The 13,879-nt window shown below is 34.2% G+C and overlaps 1 protein-coding gene across 7 annotated transcripts in view; it reads left to right on the forward strand.

The window, feature by feature from the left end:
* The window catches only part of PCNX1 (pecanex 1), a 132,963-nt gene extending 119,084 nt beyond the window's left edge, over positions 1-13,879 (forward strand). For all 7 annotated transcript variants that reach the window (XM_016139937.2, XM_036218103.1, XM_036218102.1 and 4 more), the window contains 6 exons: positions 2,139-2,369; positions 3,188-3,462; positions 4,832-5,037; positions 7,091-7,533; positions 7,943-8,083; positions 8,282-13,879. In XM_016139937.2, the coding sequence (XP_015995423.2) occupies positions 2,139-2,369; positions 3,188-3,462; positions 4,832-5,037; positions 7,091-7,533; positions 7,943-8,083; positions 8,282-8,422 (1,437 nt within the window). In that variant the 3' untranslated portion in view covers positions 8,423-13,879. The remainder of the gene's footprint in view (positions 1-2,138; positions 2,370-3,187; positions 3,463-4,831; positions 5,038-7,090; positions 7,534-7,942; positions 8,084-8,281) is intronic.

Raw genomic sequence — 13,879 nt, forward strand, 5'->3', positions numbered from 1 at the left:
CTCACCAGTTCACCTCATGTACACATCTTTGGGACATGGGAAGAAACTGGAGTACCCAGAGAAAACCCACGCAGACATAGGGGAGAATGTGCAGACTCCACACAGACAGTGACCCCAGCCAGGATTTTTTTTTTTTCTCATGATCATAACTAATCAATGTTATTCAAAGATTTGCCATGCTGGCATATGCTGCTGTAATCATTCCACTTAACAGTAGTTATCAGATCTGACGATAGAGACCATATGATGAGACTCATTAAAATGTATCTGCTATGCTCAGATCTGATTGAATCTACCTTTTCCTCAAATAAAATGTGAATTACTCTTCAAGTGATCTTACTATGATCAAAAATGTTTGAATGAAGTTAATGTTCCATATTATTTAGAAGCATTACTAATAAGAGATATATTATTTGAAAATCTCTGAAAAAATGGAATACTGTTTTGAGTATTATGGGGAAAATGTATATTGGGGAACAAATAGAATTGTCCATCTTAGACTAGCTTTAGAGTTTTGAGACAAAATTCATTGTATTTAAAAGAAAAAGGTCATGATTTCAGATAAAATATTTTTAAAACAATTATATATCTGCTATGTAAGAAACAGTCTCTTTCACATAACATATTTATCTAACAGTTACATCTTCAGTTGATTCGAGTAAGAGAAGTCAGACACGTAAAGATTATCTGTTGTTGGATTTTACATATGTATAATTTAAAACAAGCCAAACTAATCTACAGAGACAGCAGATCAGTGGTTGCTTGGCACATAGGTCGAATGCCAGAAGATGGGAAGGAACTTTCTGGGGCGATGGACATGTTCCGTACCAGACAGTAGCAGTGTTTGCATGCATGCGTATGTTTGTCAAAGTGCATCTAACTGTACTCTTAAAATGGGTGTGATTTATTGTATGTAAATTATACCTCAGACTTGATTTAAAAAAAAAAAAAAAAAAGATTCCAATCCCAGACAGCTCATTACTTTTATACTACTTTATAAATTCTTCGGTCCCACCCTATCCTCTAAATCTTCACTAAACAAATATTTCCATTTTCATATATTTTCTTTGTTTTCCTCATTTAAATTGTTTTTTCATATTTTCATATATGTTTTTTTCTGATAAAGGATTATCTTACTGATATCAGGTAAGGAACATTTACTAAACTACATGAAAGGTCTCTCTAAAATTGTGGGGTTTTTTTAACCAGGCTCTTTTTACCTGAAGTCACATCTCTGGAATAATCTAATATGTTATTTTATCCTGCCTCTCATCTAGTTAAGATATGGCTCAGAGCTATGAGCTTTGAGGACAGATTAAGAGTCCTAATCTTAAAGAAGCTAGTAAAGTCTTCACTGAAAAACCTACTGTTCTTAATAACTACTCATTCATTTGATCAGTAGGTATTTATTATCTACTGTGCGCTGTGTCATTTAGTATGGACGAAACAAAATATATGAAATGTGTCTTATTCAGAAACCTAGAAATTAACATGGGATACAGGACATTACCTAAATAACCATAACACAAATCTGAATTTCTGAAGTGGTGTGTTACTAAGCAGACACTATTTTGGCTGCTTTCATAATTATAATTGAGAGGTTGATAAGTTTTTATATGCAGGTAAAGTAACTCATTTGTACTCAAGCCAAATGATGGGAGTGTGTGCTATCTGAAGGCGAAATGAGTGAGAGCAAGAAGGCAATATCCACAAGGATGCACATCCAAGGCTGGAGGTTAGAGAGAATAATGAAAGTATTCGCCATACATGTGAATAAAGTTTCATACTGTAAAAAGTTCTCCATTACACTATTTTATCTAACTTTTACAACAACCTCGTCAAGTAGGTTAGAGAGAGAATACTGGCACTCACAAATATCAAAACTGAAGCTCAAAGAGGTTTAGCTGTTTCCTAGGTTTAGAAAATTAGTAAATGGTACTGCCAGGACTTAAACACATTTTTAGAGTACTTTTTGTATAACATATTTCTAATAATATTAACATGTACTGATAAATATTTATGTAAACCAATTTTTAAGAATTTTTGCAACTATTTTAGTAATTATAGACTTTTTTATTATCCTGGAAGTCATTCTCTTCTTTTCCTGAAAAAGTTATACTTTTTATTTTTGTGTATAGGATCATTTCACTTCTCCAGATGAGTATGATGACCCTACTGTGCTCTATGAAGCCATCGTATCTCATGAAAAAAACCTCGTAATAGCCCATGAAGGGGACCCTGCGTGGCGGAGTGCAGTTCTTGCCAACTCTCCGTCCCTGCTTGCTTTGCGGCATGTCATGGACGATGGCACCAATGAATACAAAATCATCATGCTCAACAGACGCTACCTTAGCTTCAGGGTCATTAAAGTAAGTTTTTGAGGCACTTATTTGCACCTGAAAAAACTGGAACTTAAGATAACCTATACAGACTTTTAAAAAGTAGTTGAAACTCTTTCATAGAAAAAAATATATTGTTTATGAGCACTTAATTTGACTTATTTTGTCAGTAATTTAGTCTGTCCTCTCCAATTTTCTCATGATCCATGAAGCCTTAACATTTTTGCTTGTTTCTATTTGGACAGTCTTTATTACATATGCTATCTGGGCAGAATCTTTTAAGACATCCACTCTATGTTGTTAATATGACGTGATTCCTAAGCTGCAAAATACCATAGCTTGTACTTAATAGTGATCAGTAAATAGTTCACTCTAATATTTCCCTTTTTTTTTATTTGATTGTTTTTAAAACATCTCAGGACTTCAAGAGACTTAACTCTGAAATTTTATTTTTGATAGTTTGTAATGGTTTAGCTATTTCATTTAATTAAGCCACAAAGTCACAAATATCCTGTCACCTCTAAATATTTGTTAGCTCTCATTTTTATCAAAAATATTATCTCAGTTACAAAAGTCAGTGCTTCAGTAAATTGGAAAACTAAATGGACATTTTACTTGATATTTTTACAAGACGGAGCAGAGGGAAGAACTCTGTAGGTGCTCATTATTTAGCAGCCTGCTAATGACAGTGGAAAATGGGTTAACTTCTATTCAAATGTGACCCACTTTCCTGCTTCTCACAGCTGGTTATCGTGATATCTTTTGTACCCCTCCCATTTCTGCTCTTCTGTTTATGTGAATTTCATTCTTGGCCTCTCGACCTAATTCCCGCGTTGTCTGGTTTTCAGGTGAATAAGGAATGTGTCCGAGGTCTCTGGGCAGGGCAACAGCAGGAGCTTGTTTTCCTACGTAACCGTAACCCAGAGAGAGGTAGCATCCAAAATGCAAAGCAAGCTCTGAGAAACATGATCAACTCATCTTGTGATCAACCTATTGGCTACCCGATTTTTGTCTCACCCCTGACAACTTCTTATTCTGACAGCCATGAGCAGCTTAAAGAAATTCTTGGGGGACCTATCAGTTTGGGAAATATCAGAAACTTCATAGTGTCAACCTGGTACAGGTGAGTCATTGGGTTGCATTTTTTAATGGTGGAATATCCTGACCTTTTAGGCAATGTGCATTGCCATCACCTGCAAAGTTTGTAGAAAAAAATACACGGCACAATATAAATCTGTTATATCTGAACTTCAGGAAATAGAACCTGAGTATTTATAACTTCAAGCTCTTATTAGGTATATCTAATGTACAAATCTGGTCAAGAACCATCACTTTAACGTTTAGTAAAGTCTCGAATAGTTCTCTAATTTTCTTTGACTTTCTATTGAAGCATATCGCCAATATTAGAATGTTGAGTCAGCAAACAGGGCAAACAGAGAAAAACATAAGAAACTTGTGTAAATCGATTACTTTCTTCTATTATATTTTGTTCCAGCAGTAGGGGGAGCACTCCGTACATTTGAAACTCCTGGTCGTGTGATGCAGAGATACTATTTTAATAATCCAGTCATTTTAATAATCACTCCAATCTCAAATCTGTAGTGTCTTCAGGAATGCACGTGATTTTTTCTCTGCTTTTTGTCTAGTAAATTACAATGTATGGTGTAGTAACAGCAACCACCATTGGTGGCTGGTAAAGAAAAAATCGCAAAATATTTTCAATTTCTTAAGAGTTGTTGTTCAGATCCTTAAATCAGAGCTTAAGAAAAACCAGATCTGGGATTAGAGCAACAAACTCTCAAATAGGTGTTTTTAAACTCTTCTAGGAATACCCAACATTAAAAAGTAAAGTTTTACCATTTCAACATCAGTCCTATTAAAACAGAAGAAAGAACACAAACCAGGGTAGTGTTCAAAAAAATTTTTTTTTCAAAAAATACGTGTAATGTTGGATATTGCCTTGTGTGCCCAGGACTGAGGAGTTTCCTGCGATGTAGGATTTTCAGTGCTTAAACCAAGACAGTTGTGGGTAAATTAGGACAGTTGGTCACCATACACATTAGTTTAAATTAAAAAGGAAAGGGAAAAATTATTATAGCAGCCCCCTTAAGGTGTGCTACAACATAAATTAGGTTTAATTTAAATAAATTAGATTTTCAGGTGTTGTAAACTTCAGAGGCACTGAATAGACACTGGCAAGAATTCTGTTTCCAGTTGTGATCTTTATGGTACTGTGTTACGTGCAGCTCTTTATTATGGTTGGTGTAGGAAAAATGATAGAGTATTTAAATAAATTGGGAAGTATTGAGGCAGTGAATATAAGAGTTAAGATATTAAAACAACACTTTTTTGTTTCTAATATTGAGTGCACCATAAAGACTTTCAAAAGTGCACATTAGTATTATCAAACATTCAAAATAGCTGGAAAAAGAATAAAATACCTATCTTGAAGTGACTTTGGATAATGCATTTTACTCTGGTATTTGTTCTAGGTTAAGGAAAGGTTGCGGAGCTGGATGTAACAGTGGTGGCAATATTGAAGATTCTGATACTGGAGGTGGAACTTCCTGCACTAGTAACAATGCAACAACTGCCAATGAGCCCCACAGCAGTGTATCCCAAGGAAGTGCCGGAAATCCAGCCCAGGGATCAGGAGCAGGACTTCATCCACCCGTCACATCTTATCCTCCAACACTTGGTAATAAACAAAATTATGTGTATAATGTAAACCTCTTAGCTGTGGGGTTCAGTTAGTATGTGTGTACGTACAATGAGGAATGATATATTACCTAATTGGAAATTATATATAGAACATTTTTATTTCCAGTTGTCATTATCCTACTTATTTATATTAATCATTATATATCTATATGTAAATATACACTATTTGAAATATTTCTTCGAAAGTATCCTTTTTAAAGGCTAATAATAATTAATGTAATTTATGTAACTTCTCTCCTGTTGGAAAATGATTTGGTTTCTTCTGAGTGTTGTAATAATCTTTGTATATGAATCTTTGTAATCACATATTATTTTCTTAGGCTAGAGACTTTATAAATGGAATCACACTACATCAGAGTTTATGAAAATATTTTAGACTCATGATATATCATGTCAAAAATCTGTCCAGAAAGGTTTTTTTTTTACCCATTGGTAATCTGGCCAGTCATATATAGGAATGTCCATCTGGTAACCTTTAACCAGTTTTGAATATTATCAGTTCCTGCCTCGGCATCCTGTTTGCTCAGAGGGGCAGGAGAACGAGTAGTCTTTAATTTACTGTTTTAATTCACATTGCTGTGATACCTGAGATTGGAATCTTTTAAGTGAGTTTTTCATCTGTTCCTCTTTCTGAAGAGCCTATTAAGTTTCTTGCCCATTTTTCTATTTGGTTATCTTTTTTCTCATTTATATTTCTATATTCTGGGTTTGAGCTCTTTGTCAGTTTTCCGTACTACAGACATCTTCTCCCATTCTGTCTCTTGGCTTTCCATTCTCTTCCTGTGAAGAGTAGCTTGCTACTTTTTGTTGAGAAGTTCTTAATTTTATTGTAGAGCAATTTACTGTTCTTTTCTTTTATGATTAGGACATTTTGTATCCTTAAGAGAATGTTCCCAATCTTTAAAAAAAAGTAAAAGGCATTCTTAAACTAATTTACCTTTTACATGAGCTCTGCTTGGTTTGCAGCAGGAATCAGATTTCATCTTTTTTAATATGGCTGGTCAGTTAATCCAGGACTGCCCTTTCCCTGCTGCTTCACTTGGATCAGATGAAGTCTTAAGACATTCGCTTCAGTTTACTTTAATTAAAAAAAAAAGCACACCCTGAACATGCCTGATCTCGTAAGCTAAGCAGGGTTGGGCCTGATTAGTACTTGGATGGGAAACTACAGAGGAATACCAGGTGCTGTAGGTGTTAAAAAAAAAAAAAAATCCAGTGGCACTGGAATTGTTAAGACTCTAAATAGGTGTATGATCAACATTTTTAAGGTTGTTTTTTAACTTCTGAGTGAAAACCTAAAACTTTCAATGTGTTTCTTTAAATGTACTTTTTGTTCTTACATTGTTTAACTGCTTATTTTTAGATAAAAAGTACATGTAGCTATTTTTTTCAATATGATAATTATTTTCTTATAATCTTAACATCACTTGAGTTAGGATCCAGCCATTTGAAAAAGGACACAGAAGAATCTGCTATTCATTATCACTGATAATTCATATTTATTAGTAATCCTTTAATGTATATGACAATTACAGTGTGGTATCACTGTCTCTCTGTAGGTGGATAGCTCGTCATTGGAATAGATTATAAGAGCATTCAAACTATACTTTGCAAAATAGAGCTTGCCATGTAGTAGGTCCTTAATTAATATTTCTCACTATCTCATTTGTATGAGATATTTAATTTCAAATTTATTAAAGAGGTCTTGTTATTCTGAAATACTTCTGTGAAAGATATTTTAGGATTCAAACCAATCTTAAATCATGACATTTGCTGTAAATTATTTATTTCTTTAGCCCCAGAATTTGAATTTTAAAATGCTGCATCAAAAAAAGATTATAAAACCACACAAGAAAACACATCTGAGACATTTATTTCTATTTGATAACTTTAAAAATTTTAGGTATAAAATTTAAATTCAATAAATTCAAGTAATTGCTAAAAGGAGAAAGTCTTAGAAACTACAAAAAAAAAAAATCGTGTTTGAATCATTCCACTTAGAATGAGTGCTTTTGTTTCTCTTTCCCTAGGCACGAGCCACAGCTCTCACTCTGTACAGTCAAGCCTGGTCAGACAGTCCCCTGCTCGGGCCTCAGTAGCCAGTCAGTCTTCTTACTGCTACAGCAGCCGGCATTCATCCCTCCGGATGTCCACCACGGGATTTGTGCCTTGTCGGCGCTCTTCTACCAGTCAGATATCGCTTCGAAACTTACCGTCATCCATCCAGTCCCGCCTCTCTATGGTGAACCAAATGGAACCCTCCGGGCAGAGCGGCATGGCCTGTTTGCAGCACGGCCTGCCTTCTTCCAGCAGCTCCAGCCAAAGCATCCCAGCCTGCAAACATCACACGCTCGTTGGCTTTCTTGGGACAGACGGAGGTCAGAGTAGTGCCACTGATGCTCAGCCAGGCAACACCTTAAGTCCTGCCAATAATTCACATGCCAAAAAGGGGGAGGTGATTTACAGAGTCCAAGTGAGTAAGCCCAGGGTTCTTTTTGCACTGTTCCTCTTATTCCTTTGTTTTTATTTCTCGTTTGGTGAGTGAAGGACTCTTGTGAAAACACACCTTATATCTGTAGACTAGAACATTTTTGAATGTTACAAAAAAGTTTCTGCTGGCATAAAAACTGAAAGCCAGCAGTTTTCCAGTGGTGATATTTGTTTCCTACTCAGCCATTGTCACGTGGCCACTGCAGTAAGGTCTACCAGTAGGCTAAAAGGAATTGTGGAGGTGGCTCTTGAGATTGTTTTTTGTTCTATTATAGTCAGTGGAGAACTTGAGACACAGAGTCCTGTGAAATACATTTTGTTTAGGGTTATATAATTTTTGAATTTCATGAGAAAAATGAATTGGAAATGATCTATATTTATTTACAATATAGATTGTGGATCCCAGTCAAATTCTGGATGGGATCAACCTGTCAAAAAGAAAAGAGCTGCAGTGGCCTGATGAAGGCATTCGGTTGAAAGCTGGGAGAAACAGCTGGAAAGACTGGAGCCCGCAGGAAGGCATGGAAGGCCATGTGAGTTCTCTACTGACACTGACTGACTGGTGCTCTGACTTTTTGTAGTCTGACTGACTTGTATCCATCTTTAAATTGATTGATGTACTTATGCTTAATTATCTAACAATTTCTACCTAATCTTAAGTGAAGAATAAGAGTTTGTGAGTATATTCAAGGTCTCTGCCACTAATTTCTTGTTTTATTTTGAATCATTAGGTGATTCACCGATGGGTGCCTTGCAGCAGAGATCCAGGTACTAGATCCCACATTGACAAGACAGTACTTCTGGTCCAGATTGATGACAAATATGTGACTGTAATTGAAACTGGGGTACTAGAACTTGGGGCTGAAGTGTGAGCCAGTGTTTGATAACTACATTTCTTTTCCTTCTCAATTCCAAGACATTGGAAAAAGAGAGGAGAGAGCAGAAGATGCCTGCAGGTATCACTTTGATCCTTTATAGGAGAGACTTGAACATAGAGTGGGCTTGGTTAAGCGCCTCTCCTTTGCCCTTCGCCCTGACCCCTGTCACTGTTTTTGCCCCCAAATAAAGCTGAAATATTTTTTTAAGTTAGCTGCCGAGAAAACATTTTGCATGAAGGATAAAACTGTTAACATACATCCTTTAAAAAAGTTCTTTTCCTATGCATTGCCTTTGCTTTAAATCAGCAAACTCTTGATTTCTAAACTATTATCTCATATTTTTCTAATTTCTTTGCCAAAAATAATTGCCATGTTTTGTCATAGAACACAAAATTCATTTCCTTGATTTTTAAAAACAGAACAGATAGAAACCTTCAGTTTGACATATAGCAGTATAAAAGTTTAATGTACAGTGAAAAAAGAGACTATGAACAGACATAGATATATCTTATTCCTTGAGCGCTAAAAACTTTAATGAAAAAAAACTGCACTAATTTTTTACAACAATGCACTAAAGTCTGAGATTTCTCAGAACATTTATTTATATATAAAAATAAAATACCATTATTTAAATTGCCTTTGGGATTTACCCCTTCCCTTTCCTTATAAATATACATAGCAGAAACTGAGCTGCCCATTTTTCTGTTAGTAGTCTGTACTTCTTGCCAGTACATTGGATGTTTTCTTTAAATGAATACTAAGTCTCAAGATAAACATAGCTTCATCCTTGGCATTTCCCGGAACCAATAGTGATGAGTTGGTCCTGTGAACACTACTGCCAGCTCCTGTGTCCACACTGCAGACGAGCTCCAGCACGGTGAGTGCCCCAGGTACGCTGCTTCCCTCCACATGAGGAAGCTCTGCTGGGGTCAGTCTCCGGAAGAAAATACTCTGCTTTTCAAAGGAGAAGATGAACATCCAGGAATTTAAAGAAAGGATTGGTTGCCTTTTATTTTTAAGAGTTCTTAGCTCTTGAAGTCATTCACAAACAGTTTAGTTAATCAAGTAAAATTTTTTCAAACACAGTTATCTAAATGGTGCAGTTCCTTTTGTTATTTCTCTCTGTAATAACTCTGCCTTTTATTTTCTTCCTTTCTTCTTTTTCTATTACTTGAAACTTATTTCCTGTAATTTATAGTGTGTAGCTGTAATTTGAAATATTTATAACTGTGAAAATGACTTATTCATATGTTGTCTCATAAATTTTATTTTTTTTAAGTGCATGTATTCAGGGAAATATGTAACAGATTTATAATTGGGCTAGGTGGGAACTGCAATTTAGATTTAATTTGTCAACTTTTGGCATTTTTTCAATCCTTCAGAAAACTTTTCCTTTTTGTGTGAAACTCCAAAGAAGACTGTACATATTCTCTGAGCATTAGGAGCAGCCATCTTTCTAACCTCTGAGTGGAAAATGAAAAGCAGGTGGAATTAATTTTAACTATACGTTTAATCTAATATATCCAAAGTATTACTGTTTTAACATGTGGCACTAGTCATATTTCAAGTATTCATTAGCCACATATGCCTAGCGGCTACTGTATTGGACAGCTTGGGTTTAAAGTGTCTCTTTGATGAGGTGACAGGTGAGAGAAGCTGTTTTGTCTACTTAATTGTATTGAGATTTTACAGTATAGCATAACACTTCAGTAAAAGGAATGAGAACTAAGGAAGGAAGTAAATAGTTAATATACGGCATCTTACTGCATTTCTACTCAAAACCTATTTATTTTTCCTTGTTCTAATTTAAAATTTTGTGGTTATTCAGGACCCAATGTGCCTTGTGTTGATGTTTCCAGACTTTACACTTTGCAAAATTTACTGTTTAAAAACATTTATCAAATGATATTCTGAACCTTTACACAAAGGTACCTTTCTAAATTGACCAATTAAAATCTATTTTCCTGATACTGTCATTATATTCTGTATTTGCCTCTTTTTGGCAAATCTGTAGTATGCCATTAAGGTTTGGGCTCTTTTTTTTTCCTTCTGAAGCTGAATATGTCATTATCTATATCTGTTTATTTATTTAAAATCTTCTCAAAGGAATTATGCTCCCTGCTGTTTATTGTCTTTATGAAATAAATATGATCATTTTATGGTCATTGCCTAGATGATTAGTGGAGCCTTTTCACTCAAATGGAAAATAACTCATTTTCCTACTCAGAAAAAAATAACCCTCAATTTCAAATAATTCAGTCAGAAGTGTTAGACTTATTTTTGTTCCTAGCCTCACCTCTTACCTTACCCTCAGTTGTTAAAACACATCACATACTCCAAAGTCGATTTCAAATGCCAGACTAGATTGTATATAGAACATATATATTGGGTCTTGATTTACGATAGCAACTAATGGACATTTTCCTTAAAACAAGTTGAACTTTGTTATCAGATAGTCCTGTAGTGAAGTTTTATGAATGAGAAATTCTAAAAAGAACCTTGTTCTTATTTTTTAAGACTAAAACTGACTGTCTTTTAAATTATAATACTTTTCTATTAATTTTATCAGGGGAAATAGTGATAATTGAAGAAAGGTTAATGTCTTCAGAATAATTTGACCTAAAATATTATGTAGAAATATACATACTTTCATTAATTAAATTGATCACACATGTCTTATTCTGCACACACACCCCCCAAGAAATAGTGAGCTATTTGTGTAGATTCCCTGCTTAACTTTTTTCATTAGTGTGCAAGAAAGACTTCAGCATACATACATTAGTGTCTTTAGTTCACATTTGCCCAAACTTTCAAAGTTCCATAATTTGAAAGTAAAAATATGTAATTAAAACACTAGTTTATTTATTTATTTTTTTAAAATATGGCTTCATCGATATCTATTTTTTTCTTGTTTAATTTTATTTTTCCCCCTTTTAGTTATAAATTTTTAGCTTCTCTTTGTTTCCTCTCATTCAGTGGCAAAAATAATTTTATAACTCAAAATTAAGCTTTTGGTTAATCTTCCAGCTTATAACTTCGTGTGAGCCCTCTTTTTACATTTTCAATACTTGATGAAACTTTAAATGTTCACTTTTTTCTAAGAACTCTAACTTTTTTAAGAGCCTAAATTAATACATTGATATGTAAGGGGCTTGAGAGTACTTGATGAGGCCGTATATTTTTAAGATAAGAGGAGACTAGTTTAAAATCTAGTTTAAAATTAGTTTGAAATTAGTTCCTTTCAGGAAATTAGTGAACAAACTTCATCAGTGTTCTGCCTTTTTTGGCTTTCCATTACTGGAAGATTAACTTCCATTAAGTTTGAAGTATTTTTTAAAATATTTCAAGTATATCTGAGATAGTTCTCCTAATTCTTGAAACAAAAGTAGTCAGACAGTGTTTCTATCATGAATGAAATTTTGAAAATTACTCTGTGTACTAAATGCCTGGCAATGAAAATGCAAGTTTTTATGTAGGAAACTACATCTCATTAAAAAGGATGTATTTTTTTCTAGGTTGGTTTATTTTTATACCTCATATCAAAATATAAAAAACAGCCTCAAATCTAAGCAAGGATTGCTTAGCCTCAGTAAATTCTGCTTTGTTTTTGAGTAGCATCCTTCTGCTTCTCTTAGAAAGTCTTCATTTGGTGGATTGTTGCATTGAGTCATTCATCCAGAACTGGGTCTTTTAAACTTCTGATTTGCCCAGAGTCTAAAGTGATCTTTTTCTTTTAGTTAACTTTTGAAAATCCTTCCTCCAAAATATGTGACTTGAGAAGGAGATAACAGTAATTTTGAGTGAGAATTCTTGAAATTTATATTTATTAGCTACTAAACTACAACTTGCAGTCCAGGTTGTTAATTGCTTTTGTGATTATTTTTATTACTTCTTCATGAATATGAACAAAGCCCTTCCCCCCTGCCCCCATAAGTTTTCAGTATTCATTCTTAGTTTTCTTTGTAGTATAATGTGATAATATAAAATCACTTTGCCCGGATACAGACCCAGTTGATTATTTTTTTGCTCAGATACATTTTTCAGATGATATATAAAACCTCCATATTTATTTAGAGGCTTTTCTTTTAATTCCAAGAAGAATGGAAAGAATAATGTCAATCAAGGCTAAGATGATACTTGGAACCTATTAATGGACTTTGAGCTTTATGTTTTAGTAATATGTATAAATTGAGTTTTATTGATCAGGAGAAAGAGAAACATTAGATATTACTATGTATTTGTGCAGCATACATTTTAATACTACGTTGGATATATATAGTGGGTTTTTTGGTTCTTTTTTAAAGTATTAGAAAACCAGCCTCTCTCTTCTTCATTTCTCTTATTTAAAAAAAAACAAAAAACAAAAAACCTGGCTGATGTACATCTAGGCCTTCTCCTTTTTAACTTGTTAAATGTTTAGGTAAGAACAGTGAATGGAAAGGAATTATTATAGAAATAGATCTGGAAGATTTGTGAGTATTAATTTTGCTTGAAACACGTACATTTTCTGCTTTGAATCGCCTCATCACAGTCATCTGTCAAGAATTATGTGTGATAAGAATTTATTTCTTATCAGCCACATACTCTTTCTGAATTAAAGTAAAAAAAGTTCTGTTTGTGAACTGAACTTTCTCATCTGCCATTTTATGGAAGCAACGTAACACTCTTTGGGGGAACCAGAGCTGATTATCATTGCAAGGTCATATGACAACTCTGTTCTAAGACTTATACCTATTATATAGGGTTATACCTTTTTTCTTATGCCTCAGCTCTGTACCTGACAATTTATAATTCAGTGGAGCCAAGCTAGAAAAAACAAAGATCATCTAAGATTGTGATGAGGATGAATTCCTGGGTATCACTTGCACAGATGGGGTGACGACCTGGAACTCAAATCAGTGTAGTAGTAGAGAATGAGATGGCTACTCCAGATGGCTTTTGGGTTTAGTATAGTTGTGGTTAAACAGATTTTTTATATTATGAAGCTTGATTCTACAACCAAAATAATAGAAATGGGGGCAAAATCATGTCTGCTTGTGCTTTTTAAAAGCTTGTAGTTTAAATAAGGATAAATTGTAAAAACTGATAACCTTAACCCTGTTCAAGTTTGGCAATGAGCTCTGCATGAGGAAATGGAAGGAAGAGTACTGATGATTCTAGGAAGGTAGATGTGAAGAAGGAAAATGGGTTTCCCTTTTCTGATCATGGGCTCCGAAAGGATTCATTGCCTCTAACCAGCATTCAGTATAAACCAGAGATAAGAATATATGTACTTGCGTGTGTCTGTGAGTGTGTGTGTGTGTCTGACTGTTTGTTATTCTAAACAGCTTGTAAATATTGTAGTTGTTTAAAATGGAAAATAAAAGCTGAGATTTTTTTTCCAAATATATTGCATCAAAAATACAGTATTGACAGTGGACAAAACACTGAGGAAATAAATTTTTTTTTTCA

This window comes from Rousettus aegyptiacus, unplaced genomic scaffold (assembly GCF_014176215.1).
Source record: "Rousettus aegyptiacus isolate mRouAeg1 unplaced genomic scaffold, mRouAeg1.p scaffold_m13_p_3, whole genome shotgun sequence".
NCBI classification, from domain to species: Eukaryota; Metazoa; Chordata; class Mammalia; order Chiroptera; family Pteropodidae; genus Rousettus; species Rousettus aegyptiacus.